Here is a 17,312-nt window from a genome sequence, read left to right as displayed (position 1 = left end):
TGTTAAATCTATGTCTTTAGCTATTTTCGCTAGAAGAGCTTTGTGGCTCAAATATTGGAATGCTGACATGGTATCTAAGTCTAGATTACTATCTCTTTCTTTCCAAGGTAACAATTTATTTGGTTCTCAGTTGGATTCAATTATTTCAACTGTCACTGGGGGAAGGGAGTTTTTTTTTGCCTCAGGATAAAACATCTAAGGGTAAATCTAAAGCTTCTAATTGTTTTCGTTCTTTTCGACAGAATAAGGAACAGAGTTTTCAAGTTGGAATAAATCCAAGCCTTTTAAGAAACCAAAGCCAGCCCCCAAGTCTGCATGAAGGTGCGGCCCTCATTCCAGCTCAGCTCAGCTGGTGGGGGGGGGGGGGGGGGGGCAGATTAAAAATTTTCCAATACATTTGGGCAGATTCTGTCCAAAATCAGTGGATTCCACAGTATTGTGTCTCAAGGGTATCGAATAGTATTCAGAGTAAGACCTCCTGTGAGAAGATTTTTTTCTCTCACGCGTTCCAGCTAATCCAGTGAAGGCTCAGGCTTTTCTGAAGTGTGTTTAAGATCTAGAGCTTTCAGGGGTAATCATACCAGTTCCGTTTTAGGAACAGGGTCTGAGGTTTTATTCAAATCGATTCATTGTCCCAAAGAAAGAAAATTCATTCAGGCCAGTTCTGAATCTGAAAATTTTTAATCGTTTTGTAAGTGACAACATTCAAAATGGTGGCTATAAGGACTATTCTGCCTTTTGTTCAGCAAGGTCATTATATGTCCATGATAGACTTACAGGATGCATATCTTCATATTCTGATTCATCCAGACCACTATCTGTTTCTGAGATTCTATTTTCTAGACAAGCATTACCAATTTTTTCGCTCTTCCATTTGGCCTAGCGACATCTCCAAGAATTTTTTCGAAGGTTCTCGGTGCCCTACTCTCTGTAATCGGAGAACAAGGTATTGCAGTGTTTCCTTATTTGGACGATATCTTGGTACTAGCTCAGTTTTTATATTCTGCCGTATCTCACATGAATCAACTAGTGTTGTTTCTTTAAAGACATGGTTGAAGGATCAATTTACCAAAAAGTTCCTTGATTCCTCCAACAAGGGTCACCTTTTTAGGTTTCCAGATAGATTTGGTGTCCATGACTTTGTCTCTAACAGATAAGAGACAAATGAAATTGGTTTCAGCTTGTCAAAACCTTAAGTCTCAATCATTCCTTTCAGTGGCTTTGTGCATGGAAGTTTTAGGTCTCATTACTTCAGCATCGGACGCGATCCCCTTTGCTCATTTTCATATGAGAACTCTTCAGCTTTGTATGCTGAATTAATGGTGCAGGGATTATAAAAGGATATCACAATTAATATCCTTAAATCCCAATGTTCGACTCTCTCTGACTTGGTGGTTGGATCACCATTGTATAGTTGAAGGGGCTTCTTTGACCAACCTGGACTGTAATCACAACAGATGCATGTCTTTCAGGTTGGGGAGCTGTTTGGGGATCTCTGATAGCACAAGGGGTTTGGAAATCTCAAAAGGCGAGGTTACAAATCAATATTTTAGAACTCGTGCTATTTTCAGGACTCTTCAGGTTTGGCCTCTGTTGAAGAGAGAACTATTCATTTGTTTTCAGACAGACAATATCACAACTGTGGTCAATAAGTCAATCATCAGGGTGGGACTCACTGTCCCCTAGCTATGAAAGAAGTATCTCGGATACTTTCTTGGGCGTAATCCAGCTCTTGTCTAATTTCTGTGTAACATATCCCAGGTGTAGACAATTGGGAAGCGGATTATCTCAGCCGCCAGACTTTACATCCAGGGGAGTGGTCTCTCCATCCATATGTGTTTTTTCAGATTGTTCAGATGTGGGGTCTTCCCGAAACAGATCTGATGGCTTCCCATCTAAACAAGAAACTTCCCAGGTACTTGTCCAGGTCCAGGGATCCTTAGGCGGAGTCGGTGGATGCATTAGCAGTTCCTTGGTTTTACCAACCTGCTTATATCTTCCCGCCTCTAGTTCTTCTTCCAAGAGTGATCTTCAAGATCATCATGGAACAATCGTTTGTGTTTCTGGTAGCACCAGCATGGCTTCACAGGTTCTGGTATACGGATCTTGTCCGGATGTCCAGTTGCCAACCTTGGCCACTTCCTTTAAGACCAGACCTGTCTCAAGGACTGTTTTTCCATCAGTAACTCAAATCGTTAAATTTGATGGTATGGAAATTGAACGCTTAGTGCTTAGTCATAGAGCTTTCTCTGACTCAGTGATTGATACTATGTTACAGGCTCGTAAATCCTGTTTCTAGGAAGATTTATTATCGAGTCTGGAAGACTTATATTTCATGGTGTTCTTCTCATTAATTCTCTTGGCATTCTTTTAGAATTCCTAGAATTTTACAGTTTCTTCAGGATGGTTTGGATAAAAGTTTGTCTGCAAATTTCTTGAAGGGACAAATCTCTGCTCTTTCTGTTTTATTTAACATAAAGATTGCTAAGCTTCCTAATATTCACTGTTTTGTACAGGCTTTGGTCCGTATCATATTTTTTGGAGAGATCCTTACATTCTCTAGATGTTGTAAGAGCTTTGAAATATTATGTTGAAGCTACTAATGATTTCAGGAAGACTTCTAGTCTATTTGTTTTCTTTTCTGGTTCTAGGAAAGGTCAGAAAGCTTCTGCCATTTTCTTGGCATCTTGGGTAAAGCTTTTAATTCATCAGGCTTATTTGGAGTCGGGTCAGGCTCCACCTCAGAGAATCACAGCTCATTCAACTAGATCAGTCTCCACTTTGTGGGCTTTTTAAGAATGAAGCTTCAGTTGATCAGATTTGCAAAGCAGCAACTTGGTCTTCATTGCATACATTTACTAAATTCTACCGTTTTGATGTTTTTGCCTCTTCGGAAGCAGTTTTTGGTAGAAAAGTTCTTCAGGCAGCTGTTTCAGTTTGATTCTTCTGCTTATGTTTTAAGTTTTTTCTTTTCAATTATGAGAGAAACTTATTTTTTTGGATGTGGATTTAATTTTTTCAGCGGAAAATGGTTTTTATTTTTATCCCTCCCTCTCTAGTGACTCTTCTGTGGAGTACCACATCTTGGGTATTACTATCCCATAAGTCTCTAGCTCATGGACTCTTGCCAATTACATGAAAGAAAACATAATTTATGTAAGAACTTGCCTGATAAATTAATTTCTTTCATATTGGCAAGAGTTCATGAGACCCACCCTTTTTATGGTGATTATGTTTTTTTTGTATAAAGCACAATTATTTTTCCAGTTCCTTTTTTGATGCTTTTTACTCCTTTTTCTATCACCCCACTACTTGGCTATTCATTAAACTGAATTGTGGGTGTGGTGAGGGGTGTATTTATTGGCATTTTGTGGTTTGGGAAACTTTGCCCCTCCTGGTAAGATTGTATATCCCATACGTCACTAGCTCATGGACTCTTGCCAATATGAAAGAAATGAATTTATCAGGTAAGTTCCTAAATAAATTATGTTTTTACTAGTCCTAAAGCCCGTTCACACGGGCCGTGTTGTTATATTTCTCTCTCTCTCTCTCTCTCGTCATTCACCCCTGCGCGTGCGATCAGCCCTCTCCTCCTCCACTTGCCGGGTCCTCGCGCTGCTGTCATTCACCCCTGCGCGTGCAATCAGCCCTCTCCTCCTCCACTTGCCGGGTCCTCGCGCTGCTGTCGGGTGGGTGCGCGTGCGATCAGCTGCTGTCTAAGGCAAAGTGTTTGTCTGAACTGCGCATGACGGATTCAGACAAACTCTTGTCTTTTATAATATAGGATTATGGCTTAGTATTGTTTACACTGTGTATAGAGAAATATATGGATTTTGTGTAATATAGAGAGATTACACAAAATATATTTGATTAGATAGCAATTTCAATTGGCAGAGACGGCTATTTCATTTACAAAAAAATAACTAAAGTAGAAATCTCTCTGCAGCTGGTATAACAAGACATTGTAAACACATTGAAGGGACATACATGAAACTCAATTTTATTTTTCATGACTCAGTGCATACACTTTTTTAATCAACTTTTTAATTTACTTCTATTATCAAAATTGATAACCTTTGCGGAAAGACCTTTAATGCACTACTGGGAGCTAGCTGAACACATCTGGTAAACCAAAGACAAGAGGCACATTTGTGCAGCCACCTATCACCAGCTAACTCCCAGTAGTGCATTGCTGCTCCGGAGCATACCTAGGTTTGCTTTTCAATAAAGCATACAAAGAGAATGAAACAAAACTAGATAATAGAAGTAAATTGGAATGTTGTTTTAAATTGTCTGCTCTATCTGAATAATTTAAAAAACATTTTGGGATGTATGTCCCTTTTAAGAAGAAACTAATTTTGTAGTACACTGTCCCTTTAAATAAAAAAATAGATTTTACGTACATTATTTCAATGCCATCATTTTACATGAATATCTATTTTCTACAAATAGCGCCAATATATGACTCTTAAAGGGATGTTGTAGCAGTTTTTTATTGTTTCATCTAAAAGAAGACAGTTAAAAAGTTGTACAAAAATAACAAATTAAAGTGGACCCATACAGTAATTGGGACCAAAACTATGGATATTAAACTGCACTCAATACATTGTGTGGTGTTTAATTCCTTCATTTTTGTCCCATGTTTTGTATGGATCCACTGTCTTTTTACATTTCCATACTTTATCTTCAAGAGAGGAAAAAGTTATTTGTTCAGTCAAATACTCACTTCTGAAGACATTGTTTGCTACATAAACATTTTTTATTCTGACAGCTTTCATACAAACAAAAAAATTGTATCATGATCTTCAGAACTTTACCAGAAACACTTTTTACAATAGTGGCTAGTAAATATTTGCATTTTCTTGGCTAGTGAAACACTTTATTGCTTTACAGGCTATCACTGTTCCATAACAGCTTCATAGCTGCTCCTGTTACCTCAGTTTCCCTCACAGACAGAGGAGGGATTGGTCTCCTACATACTCATCATTGTGTAATCACTGCTCCATCCCTCTCTCTAAAATGGTGATTAAGCAGCTTCTAAATAAAGAAATTGCCACTTACAAATAACAGTGCCATTACATTGTATTTGCTTAGTTTGTTTAGTGAGTGTGCGTGCAGTCGAACCCATAGACACTGCTCTTCTGGTTGCAGCACACCATACTGACAATACCTGGCACTACAACTCCTCAAAAATATTTTCTTCCAAATAATGCTACTGCGTATGCCTTCATTCACTTTTATATTTTCTTCCAAATAATGCTACTGTGTATGCCTTCATTCACTTTTATATTTTCTTCCAAATAATGCTACTGTGTATGCCTTCATTCACTTTTTAAGCTGTTGCTTTTACAGAACATTCAAAAAATATTAAAAAAAAAAAGAGGGGCGAGTCCAGTGCTGCAGCCATGACAGGTTGCTATTCTAGAGGCTGCTGGTGTGCTACTGATAATCCACCGATTTTATCTTTAGACTAGTGCAACATCCAGTGTTTATATAGAAGGTTACTACTGCAGAAGTGTACTGATCTAGAAGATATATCGATTGTTGTGCTTACACTACTAGTACCTTAGACTGGGCCATTAAGCACTGTGGCGGCAGCCTGTTTCCCGGCACTCAATGGAATTAGATTATTTTTATTGTATGATCAAAGCACAAATACAAAGAAATCTGTATGGAACTAAATAAAAAATAAAAAAATGTGGCAATAAACTGAGTACTTAACAGTCTCAAAAGGTAGGAAACTTTCAAATTGCCTCCAGTTGTTCCCTGTTGGAAGCCTCCAGAGTTCTTCTTCAAAGTTGTTGGAAGAGAGTTTTTTATCTAATAGCTTGGATTGGCGTATCTTTCAGTTAACCTCAAAAAGAAAAAAAAAGATACATATATTGTAATAATGTCTTGAGCATGGAAATGTGACGAATCCAGTGAGACACACATTGCCTTGAGCTCTACAATAGCTCAAAGAATTGTGCCCAAACATATGAAAAAGTCACTCTGAGTTCTGCAATTAATACACAGTTTAACAACTATATACCACAAATAGCAGAAGTTCAGTATCTACTAGAAGTCTTTCCAAAAGTTATTGAATTTAAGTTGGGCCAAGGTTCTAATTTCGTGTGTGTGATATCCCCACGGAAAAAGAAAACTGATAAAGAGTTAATGAAGTAGCAAGATACCTTTTTAGGTATTTGTGTGTGGCCCATATATAGAGAAATATTTATCAAGGATGCAGGTGGTCAAGTAGCTAGCCTGTTGTGATGCAGCAATGTATAGCAAAATTTGACATTACACAAGTGCTCTCTTGTGCAGAGCCATCCCAGTAGTACGAGAGCAGGGCATGTCAGTCACCCTGAACGAGCGATTGTCAAGGTGATTCCCCCCCCCCCCCCCCGCCACTTTAAATTAATGATTGCAGGCTTGCTTATATTACCCTGCACCACAAAGCCTCAAAAGCTGTGAATGCAGCTTAATAAATCTTCCCTATAGGAGGTGCTTGTTGAATACATTAACTGCAATGTATTACAGGTATACCTCACTTTACAGCACTTCACTAATACAGCGCTTTGTGGAGCTGAAGTTCAACCTTCAAGGATTTTGAAACGTGCTATATTCATCATGAGATTGCAAGAAAAGTGACTGGCACCATTTTGTAATGCGCAGTTCGTCCTGTTTACATCATTGCAGTGCAATCTGTGTCTCAGTGTTGTAGTCTGGCAAATTTTACTACAGTAATTGTCACTATTTTACAGGTACAGTTTTTATTGAATACTGTGCTGTGCTAGTGTTAATCTAAACTTAGCACTATTGCAACCCTAATATATGTTGGTTAAAACATGTTTTCAAGTTTTTAAACAAACTGGCAAGTGAAAAGAAAGCTAAAACCACATTCTTTCAGTTTAACCCTTTGAGTGCTAAGCTGAATTTAATATTTTTCTGTTTTTTACTATTTTCAAAAAACATTTTTTTTTACTTTTTTTAGTTTTTCCCCCAGATCCCCAAGACTTATACCATAGGTTAGGCGATTACCTATCCAATGGTGGGTCTTGGGGGTCTGTAGCTGAGATACAGGTTTCTAAGCAGCATGCCCCCTTTCCCTATACTTTGTATTGACAATTTTAAATAAAATTGCGCGTGACATCACCGCAAGTAACGGGAAGCCCCGGCGATGCCTGTTACTATGCAGGCCTGATCGCTGGGGTAGGAGCGGGTGGGAGCCCCCAGATTACAAAAAAGGTAGTTGAGTGCTAATGACTGCTCTGAGCCGTCAGCACTCAAGCGGTTAAGGCGGTTTTCACTTTACAGCGGAGCTCCGGTCCCTAACCCGCTGTATGAGTGATGTATACCAGTATGTAGAAATGGGTTTGAGAATGTTTTCTGGGTTATTTTTGCAAACATATTTCTCTTGTTAAGTGTTACCAGTCCACGGATCATCCATTACTTATGGGATATTCTCCTTCCCAACAGGAAGTTGCAAGAGGATCACCCACAGCAGAGCTGCTATATAGCTCCTCCCCTAACTGTCATATCCAGTCATTCTCTTGCAAGCCTCAACCAAGATGGAGGTCGTAAGAGGAGTGTGGTGTTTTATACTTAGTTTATTCTTCAATCAAAAGTTTGTTATTTTTAAATGGTGCCGGAGTGTACTGTTTATCTCAGGCAGTATTTAGAAGAAGAATCTGCCTGCGTTTTCTATGATCTTAGCAGAAGTAACTAAGATCCATGGCTGTTCTCACATATTCTGAGGAGTGAGGTAACTTCAGAGAGGGAATGGTGTGCAGGTTTTCCTACAATAAGGTATGTGCAGTTAATATTTTTCTAGGGATGGAATTTGCTAGAAAATGCTGCTGATACCGAACTAATGTAAGTAAAGCCTTAAATGCAGTGATAGCTACTGGTATCAGGCTTATTAATAGAGATGCATACTCTTATAAAAATGTAATATAAAACGTTTGCTGGCATGTTTAATCGTTTTTATATGTATTTGGTGATAAAACTTATTGGGGCCTAGTTTTTTTCCACATGGCTGGCTTGAATTTTGCCTAGTAACAGTTTCCTTAGGCTTTCCACTGTTGTAATATGAGTGGGAGGGGCCTTTTTTAGTGCTTTTCTGTGCAGCTAAAAATACTGACAGAGACATTCAGTTTCCCTCTGCATGATCCAGGACATCTCTGGAGGGCTCAAAAGGCTTCAAAGTCGTTTTTGAGGGAGGTAAAAAGCCACAGTAGAGCTGTGGCAGTTGTTGTGACTGTTTGAAAAAACAAAAAAAAAACGTTTTTGTCTTTTATTATTCCATTTTGGGTATTAAGGGGTTAATCATCCATTTGCAAGTGGGTGCAATGCTCTGCTAACTTGTTACATACACTGTAAAAATTTCGTTAGTGTAACTGCTTTTTTTCACTGTTATTTCAAATTTTGACAAAATTTGTGTTTCTTAAAGGTGCAGTAACGTTTTTTATATTGCTTGTAAACTTGTTTAAAGTGTTTTCCAAGCTTGCTAGTCTGTTTAAACATGTCTGACACAGAGGAAACTACTTGTTCATTATGTTTGAAAGCCATGGTGGAGCCCCATAGGAGAATGTGTACTAAATGTATTGATTTCACCTTAAACAGTAAAGATCAGTCTTTAACTATAAAAGAAATATCACCAGAAGATTCTGACGAGGGGGAAGTTATGCCGACTAACTCTCCCCACGTGTCAGACCCTTCGCCTCCCGCTCAGGGGATGCACGCTAATATGGCGCCAATTACATCAGGGACGCCCATAGCGATTACCTTGCAGGACATGGCTGCAATCATGAATAATACCCTGTCAGAGGTATTATCCAGGTTGCCTGAATTAAGAGGCAAGCGCGATTGCTCTGGGGTTAGGAGAAATGCTGTAAGGGCCATGTCTGATACTGTGTCACAATATGCAGATCATGAGGACGGAGAGCTTCAGTCTGTGGGTGACATCTCTGATTCGGGGAAACCTGATTCAGAGATTTCTAATTTTAAATTTAAGCTTGAGAACCTCCGTGTGTTGCTTGGGGAGGTATTAGCTGCTTTGAATGACTGTAACACAGTTGCAGTACCAGAGAAATTGTGTAGGCTGGATAAATACTATACGGTACCGGTGTGTACTGATGTTTTTCCTATACCTAAAAGGCTTACAGAAATTATTAGCAAGGAGTGGGATAGACCGGGTGTGCCTTTTTCCCCACCTCCTATATTTAGAAAAAATGTTTCCAATAGACGCCACTACACGGGACTTATGGCAGACGGTCCCTAAGGTGGAGGGAGCAGTTTCTACTTTAGCAAAGCGTACTACTATCCCGGTTGAGGACAGTTGTGCTTTTTCAGATCCAATGGATAAAAAATTGGAGGGTTACCTTAAGAAAATGTTTATTCAACAAGGTTTTATTTTACAGCCCCTTGCATGCATTGCGCCTGTCACGGCCGCGGCGGCATTCTGGTTTGAGGCCCTGGAAGAGGCCATCCATACAGCTCCATTGACTGAAATTGACAAGCTTAGAACACTTAAGCTAGCTAACTCATTTGTTTCTGATGCCATTGTTCATTTGACTAAACTAACGGCTAAGAATTCCGGATTCGCCATCCAAGCGCGTAGGGCGCTATGGCTTAAATCCTGGTCAGCTGACGTGACTTCAAAGTCTAAATTACTCAACATTCCTTTCAAGGGGCAGGCCTTATACGGGCCTGGTTTGAAGGAAATTATTGCTGACATTACTGGAGGTAAGGGTCACACCCTTCCTCAGGACAGGGCCAAAGCGAAGGCCAAACAGTCTAATTTTCGTGCCTTTCGAAATTTCAAGACAGGTGCAGCATCAACTTCCTCCGCTTCAAAACAAGAGGGAACTTTTGCTCAATCTAAGCAGGCCTGGAAACCTAACAAGTCCTGGAACAAAGGCAAGCAGGCCAGAAAGCCTGCTGCTGCCTCTAAGACAACATGAAGGAACGGCCCCCTATCCGGCGACGGATCTAGTGGGGGGCAGACTTTCTCTCTTCGCCCAGGCGTGGGCAAGAGATGTTCGGGATCCCTGGGCATTGGAGATCATATCTCAGGGATATCTTCTGGACTTCAAAGCTTCCCCTCCACAAGGGAGATTTCATCTTTCAAGGCTATCTGCAAATCAGATAAAGAAAGAGGTATTCCTACGCTGTGTGCAAGACCTCCTAGTTATGGGAGTGATCCATCCAGTTCCGCGGACGGAACAAGGACAGGGTTTTTATTCGAATCTGTTTGTGGTTCCCAAAAAAGAGGGAACCTTCAGACCAATTTTGGATCTAAAGATCTTAAACAAATTCCTCAGAGTTTCATCTTTCAAAATGGAAACTATTCGGACCATCCTACCCATGATCCAAGAAGGTCAGTACATGACCACAGTGGACTTAAAGGATGCCTACCTTCACATACCGATTCACAAAGATCATCATCGGTTTCTAAGGTTTGCCTTTCTAGACAGGCATTACCAATTTGTAGCTCTTCCCTTCGGGTTGGCTACAGCCCCGAGAATCTTTACAAAGGTTCTGGGCTCACTTCTGGCGGTTCTAAGACCGCGAGGCATAGCGGTGGCTCCGTATCTAGACGACATTCTGATACAGGCGTCAAGCTTTCAAGTTGCCAAGTCTCATACAGAAATAGTTCTGGCATTTCTGAGGTCGCACGGGTGGAAAGTGAACGAGGAAAAGAGTTCTCTATCCCCACTCACAAGAGTCTCCTTCTTAGGGACTCTTATAGATTCTGTAGAAATGAAAATTTACCTGACGGAGTCCAGGTTATCAAAACTTCTAAATGCTTGCCGTGTTCTTCACTCCATTCCGCGCCCTTCGGTAGCTCAGTGTATGGAGGTAATCGGCTTAATGGTAGCGGCAATGGACATAGTGCCATTTGCGCGCCTTCCTCTCAGACCGCTGCAATTATGCATGCTGAGTCAGTGGAATGGGGATTACACAGATTTGTCCCCTCTGCTAAATCTGGATCAAGAGACCAGAGATTCTCTTCTCTGGTGGTTGTCTTGGGTACACCTGTCCAAGGGTATGACCTTTTGCAGGCCAGATTGGACAATTGTAACAACAGATGCCAGCCTTCTAGGTTGGGGTGCAGTCTGGAATTCCCTGAAGGCACAGGGATCGTGGACTCAGGAGGAGAAACTCCTTCCAATAAATATTCTGGAGTTAAGAGCGATATTCAATGCTCTTCTGGCTTGGCCTCAGTTAGCAACACTGAGGTTCATCAGATTTCAGTCGGACAACATCACGACTGTGGCTTACATCAACCATCAAGGGGGAACCAGGAGTTCCCTAGCGATGTTAGAAGTCTCAAAAATAATTCGCTGGGCAGAGTACCACTCTTGCCACCTGTCAGCAATCCATATCCCAGGCGTGGAGAACTGGGAGGCGGATTTTCTAAGTCGTCAGACTTTCCATCCGGGGGAGTGGGAACTCCATCCGGAGGTGTTTGCTCAGTTGATTCATCGTTGGGGCAAACCAGAGTTGGATCTCATGGCGTCTCGCCAGAACGCCAAGCTTCCTTGTTACGGATCCAGGGACCCAGAAGCGACGCTGATAGATGCTCTAGCAGCGCCTTGGTTCTTCAACCTGGCTTATGTGTTTCCACCGTTTCCTCTGCTCCCTCGACTGATTGCCAAAATCAGAAGAGAGCATCAGTGATTCTGATAGCACCTGCGTGGCCACACAGGACTTGGTATGCAGACCTAGTGGACATGTCATCCTTTCCACCATGGACTCTGCCTCTAAGACAGGACCTTCTGATACAAGGTCCTTTCAATCATCCAAATCTAATTTCTCTGAGACTGACTGCATGGAGATTAAACGCTTGATTCTATCAAAGCGTGGCTTCTCCGAGTCAGTCATTGATACTTTAATACAGGCACGAAAGCCTGTTACCAGGAAAATCTACCACAAGATATGGAGTAAATATCTTTATTGGTGTGAATCCAAGAATTACTCATGGAGTAAGGTTAGGATTCCTAGAATATTGTCTTTTCTCCAAGAGGGCTTGGACAAAGGATTATCAGCTAGTTCCTTAAAGGGACAGATTTCTGCTCTGTCTATTCTTTTGCACAAGCGTCTGGCAGAGGTTCCAGACGTCCAGGCATTTTGCCAGGCTTTGGTTAGAATTAAGCCTGTGTTTAAACCTGTTGCTCCCCCGTGGAGCTTAAACTTGGTTCTTAAAGTTCTTCAAGGAGTTCAGTTTGAACCCCTTCATTCCATTGATATTAAACTTTTATCTTGGAAAGTTCTGTTTTTGATGGCTATTTCCTCGGCTCGGAGAGTCTCTGAGCTATCTGCCTTAAAATGTGATTCTCCTTATCTGATTTTTCATGCAGATAAGGTAGTCCTGCGTACCAAACCTGGGTTTTTACCTAAGGTGGTTTCTAACAAGAATATCAATCAAGAGATTGTTGTTCCATCATTGTGTCCTAATCCTTCTTCAAAGAAGGAACGTCTTTTACATAATCTGGACGTAGTCCGTGCCTTGAAGTTTTACTTACAAGCTACTAAAGATTTTCGTCAAACATCTACCCTGTTTGTCATTTACTCTGGACAGAGGAGAGGTCAAAAAGCTTCGGCAACCTCTCTTTCCTTTTGGCTTCGGAGCATAATACGCCTAGCCTATGAGACTGCTGGACAGCAGCCCCCTGAAAGGATTACAGCTCATTCCACTAGAGCTGTGGCTTCCACATGGGCCTTTAAAAATGAGGCCTCTGTTGAACAGATTTGCAAGGCCGCGACTTGGTCTTCGCTTCACACTTTTTCCAAATTTTACAAATTTGATACTTTTGCTTCTTCGGAGGCTGTTTTTGGGAGAAAGGTTCTTCAGGCAGTGGTTCCTTCCGCTTAATCCTGCCTTGTCCCTCCCATCATCCGTGTACTTTAGCTTTGGTATTGGTATCCCATAAGTAATGGATGATCCGTGGACTGGATACACTTAACAAGAGAAAACATAATTTATGCTTACCTGATAAATTTTTCTATTGTAGTGTATCCAGTCCATGGCCCGCCCTGTCCTTTTAAGGCAGGTCTAAATTTTAATTAAACTACAGTCACCACTGCACCCTATGGTTTCTCCTTTCTCTGTTTGTTTTCGGTCGAATGACTGGATATGACAGTTAGGGGAGGAGCTATATAGCAGCTCTGCTGTGGGTGATCCTCTTGCAACTTCCTGTTGGGAAGGAGAATATCCCATAAGTAATGGATGATCTGTGGACTGGATACACTACAAGAGAAATTTATCAGGTAAGCATAAATTATGTTTTTCTGTTTTGCAGAAATCTTTCAAAGAACTAAAGGGAAGCCGTAGTAGTTCTGGTACATGAGTTCCATTACTATGAAATAGAAGAAAAGTTTCTTATATTGATATGTGCAAAAAAAAAAAAATAGTAATATAAAACGGACATTTACAAATCATAATGATGTGTACTACAACTGATGACAAAATACTCTCTCACACACACAGTATTTTTTAAGTTTAACCTATAAAGTTGGTTTTTTTTTTTTATTCCTACAGGATTCATTTGAGTTGGACTCAGACTCTGAAATAAACAACGTAAAGGAAATTGCACAGAAGATGGCTTTGGGTCTAAGAATGTATGCCTTAAGCGCAAATCAAAATACAGTAAGAACATGATTAATTTGATGCTTTTTGAAAAATATTTAAACTTTTTATTTAAATTAGTTTTAACAGTTTAAAAAAAACCTGAGTAGAAGTAAACCATGTTAAAGGGGCGTACTAGTGCTAAAATAAAATGGTTAAAGCATGTTCTCACTAATTAACCCTCTAATTATGGGTTTAATCATGCAGAGGGTGGTATAACTATAGTTTTAAGGCGAGTGAGTAATAGTACATAAATAAAATATTCTAACTCATCAAGCATTTTATTTTTACACTAGTTTGTGCCTTTAGAATACTTAATATTAACTACAATTTTAATGGTTGTATATATCTTAAAATATTTAACTGCCTCCTTTACCTTCTTCCTTTGTGCTAAATTGCATTCTTATTTACTTGCTGAGCATAGGTTGGTTTGCTTCACAGTGTCATATAGTCTTTCCCTTTCTGCCTGATGATACCCTCAGACTGGGCAAGTCAAACTTTAAAGTCTTTGTGACCTCTGTAAAGAGCTAAACTTTGAAGCAATGATTTTATTTATTAAATTTATATGCTTTTTGTTCAAATTCAAAAAAAAGATTTGCGACTCTTAACATTTGTACACAGTGCATAGTCAGGCTAGTTACATCTCCAGCACAAGAAAGCCAGTGACTTCCTGCTTTAAGCCCACTAGTTAAGGAGCGTGGGGTAAACTTTAGCCCTGTAACAAGTCAGTGTGACGCACGTGTAAAAATACAGAAAGGTTTTCTCTTAATGTATTCAGTCCACGGATTCATCCTTACTTGTGGGATATTCTCAATCCCTACAGGAAGTGGCAAAGAGCACACAGCAAAGCTGTCCATATTGCTCCCGTCAGGCTCTGCCCCCCCAGTCATTCTCTTTGCCGCTCTAACAAGTAGCATCTCCACGGGAGGGTAAAGAGTATGTGGTGTTAGATTGGAAGGATTGCTGAAGAAAATTTTTGTTCAGCAAGGTTTTCTGCTTCAACCAATTGCCTGCATTATTCCGGTAACTACTGCAGCGGCTTTTTGGTTCGAGGCCCTGGAGGAGTCGCTCCAGAGGGAGACTTCATACTATGAGGTCATGGATAGAATTCATGCTTTAAAGCTGGCTAATTCTTTTATCACTGATGCCGCTCTCCAATTAGCTAAACTAGCGGCAAAAAACTCAGGTTTTGCCATCATGGTGCGAAGAGCGATTTGGCTCAAATCGTGGTCGGCGGATGTGTCATCCAAAACAAAACTGTTAAATATTCCCTTCAAGGGGAAAACACTATTCGGCCCAGAGCTGAAAGAAATTATTTCAGATATCACTGGGGGCAAGGGCCATGCCCTTCCACAAGATAGGCCGTTTAAGGCCAAAAACAAGGCTAATTTTCGCTCCTTTCGCAACTTCAGGAGTGGACCTGCTGCAACCTCTGCTGCCGCAAAGCTAGATAACGCTTCCCAGCCCAAAGCAACCTGGAAACCCTTGCAGGGCTGGAATAAGGGTAAACAGTCCAAGAAGCCTGCTCCTGCTACCAAGACAGCATGAAGGGTTAGCCCCCGATCCGGGATCGGATCTAGTAGGGGGCAGACTTTCTCTCTTTGCTCAGGCTTGGGCAAGAGACGTTCCGGATCCCTGGGCATTAGAAATAGTTGCTCAGGGGTACCTTCTAGAATTCAAGGATTCTCCCCCAAGGGGAAGGTTCCACATTTCTTGTTTGTCTTCAGACCTAACAAAGAAACAGGCGTTCTTACGCTGTGTAGAAGATCTACTAAAAATGGGAGTGATACACCCAGTTCCAATTGCAGAACAAGGAATGGGCTTTTACTGAAACCTGTTTGTAGTTCCCAAAGAGGAAGGAACTTTCAGGCCAATCCTGGATCTAAAAATTCTAAACAAATTCCTCAGAGTTCCGTCTTTCAAGATGGAAACCATTCGGACAATCTTGCCGATGATCCAGGAAGGTCAATATATGACTACCGTGGATCTAAAGGATGCGTACCTACATATTCCTATCCACAAAGATCACCATCAGTTCCTAAGGTTCGCCTTTCTGGACAAACATTACCAGTTCGTGGCCCTTCCTTTCGGGTTGGCCACCGCTCCCAGAATTTTCACAAAGGTGCTAGGGTCCCTTCTAGCGGTTCTAAGACCGCGGGGCATTGCAGTAGCACCTTACCTAGACGACATATTAATACAGGCATCGTCCTTTCAGAGCCAAGGCTCATACGGACATCGTTCTGGCCTTTCTAAGGTCTCACGGGTGGAAGGTGAACGTAGAAAAGAGTTCTCTGTCCCCGCTCACAAGGGTTCCCTTTCTGGGAACACTAATAGACTCAGTAGAAATGAAAATCTTTCTCCAACATAGGTGTGTCCGGTCCACGGCGTCATCCTTACTTGTGGGATATTCTCCTCCCCAACAGGAAATGGCAAAGAGCCCAGCAAAGCTGGCCATATAGTCCCTCCTAGGCTCCGCCTACCCCAGTCATTCTCTTTGCCGTTGCACAGGCAACATCTCCACGGAGATGGCTTAGAGTTTTTTGGTGTTTAAATGTAGTTTTTGTTCTTCAATCAAGAGTTTGTTATTTTAAAATAGTGCTGGTATGTACTATTTACTCTGAAACAGAAAAGAGATGAAGATTTCTGTTTGTAAGAGGAAAATGATTTTAGCAACCGTTACTAAAATCGATAGCTGTTTCCACACAGGACTGTTGAGATGAAGTAACTTCAGTTGGGGGGAAACAGTGGGCAGACTTTGCTGCTTGAGGTATGACACATTTCTAACAAGACTCGGTAATGCTGGAAGCTGTCATTTTCCCTATGGGAACCGGTAAGCCATTTTCTTAGTTTAAGTAAAAGAATAAAGGGCTTCATTAGGGCTTAAAAAAAACTGGTAGACATTTTTCTGGGCTAAAACGATTACTTTACTAAGTATATTTGGCAGATTATTACTTTTAATAGTTGTTAAATCTTGGGGATTGTTTTAATAAAAACGGCAGGCACTGTATTGGACACCTTTTTCACTGGGGGCCTTTACTAGTCATAGACAGAGCCTCATTTTCGCGCCTCTAATGCGCAGTTGTTTTTGGAAAGCATGGCATGCAGATGCATGTGTGAGGAGCTAAGAACCACTGAAAAAGCTTATAGAAGGCATCATTTGGTATCGTATTCCCCTCTGGGCTTGGTTGGGTCTCAGCAAAGCAGATACCTGGGACTGTATAGGGGTTTAAATGTAAAAACGGCTCCGGTTCCGTTATTTTAAGGGTTAAAGCTTTCAAATTTGGTGTGCAATACTTTTAAGGCTTTAAGTTACTGTGGTGAAATTTTGGTGAATTTTGAACAATTCCTTCATACTTTTTCACATATTCAGTAATAAAGTGTGTTCAGTTTAAAATTTACAGGACAGTAACGGTTTTATTGTAAAACGTTTTTTGTGCTTTGTTGACAAGTTTAAGCCTGTTTAACATGTCTGAACCATCAGATAACGATGTTCTATATGTATGAAAGCCAATGTGTCTCCCCATTTAAATATATGTGATATATTTGTGTCATAATGTCCAAACAAAGTAGGGATAATAATGCCATAGATATGATATTGCCCAAGATGATTCCTCTAATGAGGGGAGTAAGCATGGTACTGCATCATCCCCTTCTGTGTCTACACCAGTTTTGCCCACACAAGAGGCCCCTAGTACAT

At 40.9% G+C, this 17,312-nt stretch overlaps 1 protein-coding gene across 1 annotated transcript in view; it reads left to right on the top strand.

The window, feature by feature from the left end:
• The window catches only part of LOC128660492 (uncharacterized), a 212,942-nt gene that overhangs the window by 122,956 nt on the left and 72,674 nt on the right, over positions 1-17,312 (top strand). Inside the window, exon 15 of the mRNA XM_053714379.1 lies at positions 13,529-13,636. Coding sequence (XP_053570354.1) covers positions 13,529-13,636 — 108 coding nt within the window. The remainder of the gene's footprint in view (positions 1-13,528; positions 13,637-17,312) is intronic.

The sequence above is a fragment of the Bombina bombina genome, chromosome 5 (genome assembly GCF_027579735.1).
Source record: "Bombina bombina isolate aBomBom1 chromosome 5, aBomBom1.pri, whole genome shotgun sequence".
NCBI classification, from domain to species: domain Eukaryota; kingdom Metazoa; phylum Chordata; class Amphibia; order Anura; family Bombinatoridae; genus Bombina; species Bombina bombina.
This window is presented reverse-complemented; position numbering and strand designations above follow the sequence as displayed.